Here is a 715-nt window from a genome sequence, read left to right as displayed (position 1 = left end):
GAAGAAGCTTGTACCTTCATCATAAGGACGATGGTGTTGAGCGCAATGAGAGCCATGATACTGTACTCAAACGGAGGTGACACCACAAATTGCCACATTCGGTACTGAAAGCTTTGCTTGTTCTGAGGCATGTGGCGCGTTAGAGGTTTGGCATTTATTGCAAAATCAATGCAGGCTCTCTAGAAGACACAGAACAACAGAAAACAGTGAAAGAAGTATCTGACGTATCATGTTGCATGTTTGTCGTTGTGGAGAGAGAAGTGAAAACTGTAGACTTCCAATCTAGTATGTGGCTAAAAATGAAAAAATGTGAGAGCACAAATAAGTTGCTTTTGACCTAGAAACACACTTTTAAGTGTTATGTACATGAATTTGAAAAGTCTCAGTTTTCTTATGATATAATCATTATTAATTATGTTTCTTCTCCAAAACATTGTTGAAACATTTAAATGCTGGCTATCATAAAATGGAAATAAAATGGAATTTTTTTTGACATTATTTGACAGAATTAGTAGATAAAAAAAAACTGAAATAATTAATACTATCTATCTATCCATCGATCTTAGAGATATAAACTCTAAAAAGGAGCAGATTTCTTAAAAATATATTATTCAATAATATACATACATATATATATATATATATATATATTAGTGGTGTCAAAATTAGCGCGTTAACGCAGGCGATTAATTCTTTTCAGTTTAACGCGTAAAAA

The 715-nt window shown here is 32.3% G+C and overlaps 1 protein-coding gene across 1 annotated transcript in view; it reads right to left on the bottom strand.

Moving 5' to 3' along the window:
• cacna1ab (calcium channel, voltage-dependent, P/Q type, alpha 1A subunit, b) overlaps positions 1-715 on the bottom strand; it is a 149,667-nt gene that overhangs the window by 32,666 nt on the left and 116,286 nt on the right. Inside the window, exon 34 of the mRNA XM_016548713.1 lies at positions 15-179. Coding sequence (XP_016404199.1) covers positions 15-179 — 165 coding nt within the window. The remainder of the gene's footprint in view (positions 1-14; positions 180-715) is intronic.

Source organism: Sinocyclocheilus rhinocerous, unplaced genomic scaffold, assembly GCF_001515625.1.
Source record: "Sinocyclocheilus rhinocerous isolate Xijiao unplaced genomic scaffold, SAMN03320098_v1.1 scaffold1275, whole genome shotgun sequence".
NCBI lineage: Eukaryota > Metazoa > Chordata > Actinopteri > Cypriniformes > Cyprinidae > Sinocyclocheilus > Sinocyclocheilus rhinocerous.
Note: the sequence above shows the minus strand (reverse complement) of the source record. Positions and strands in the feature narration are given on the sequence as shown.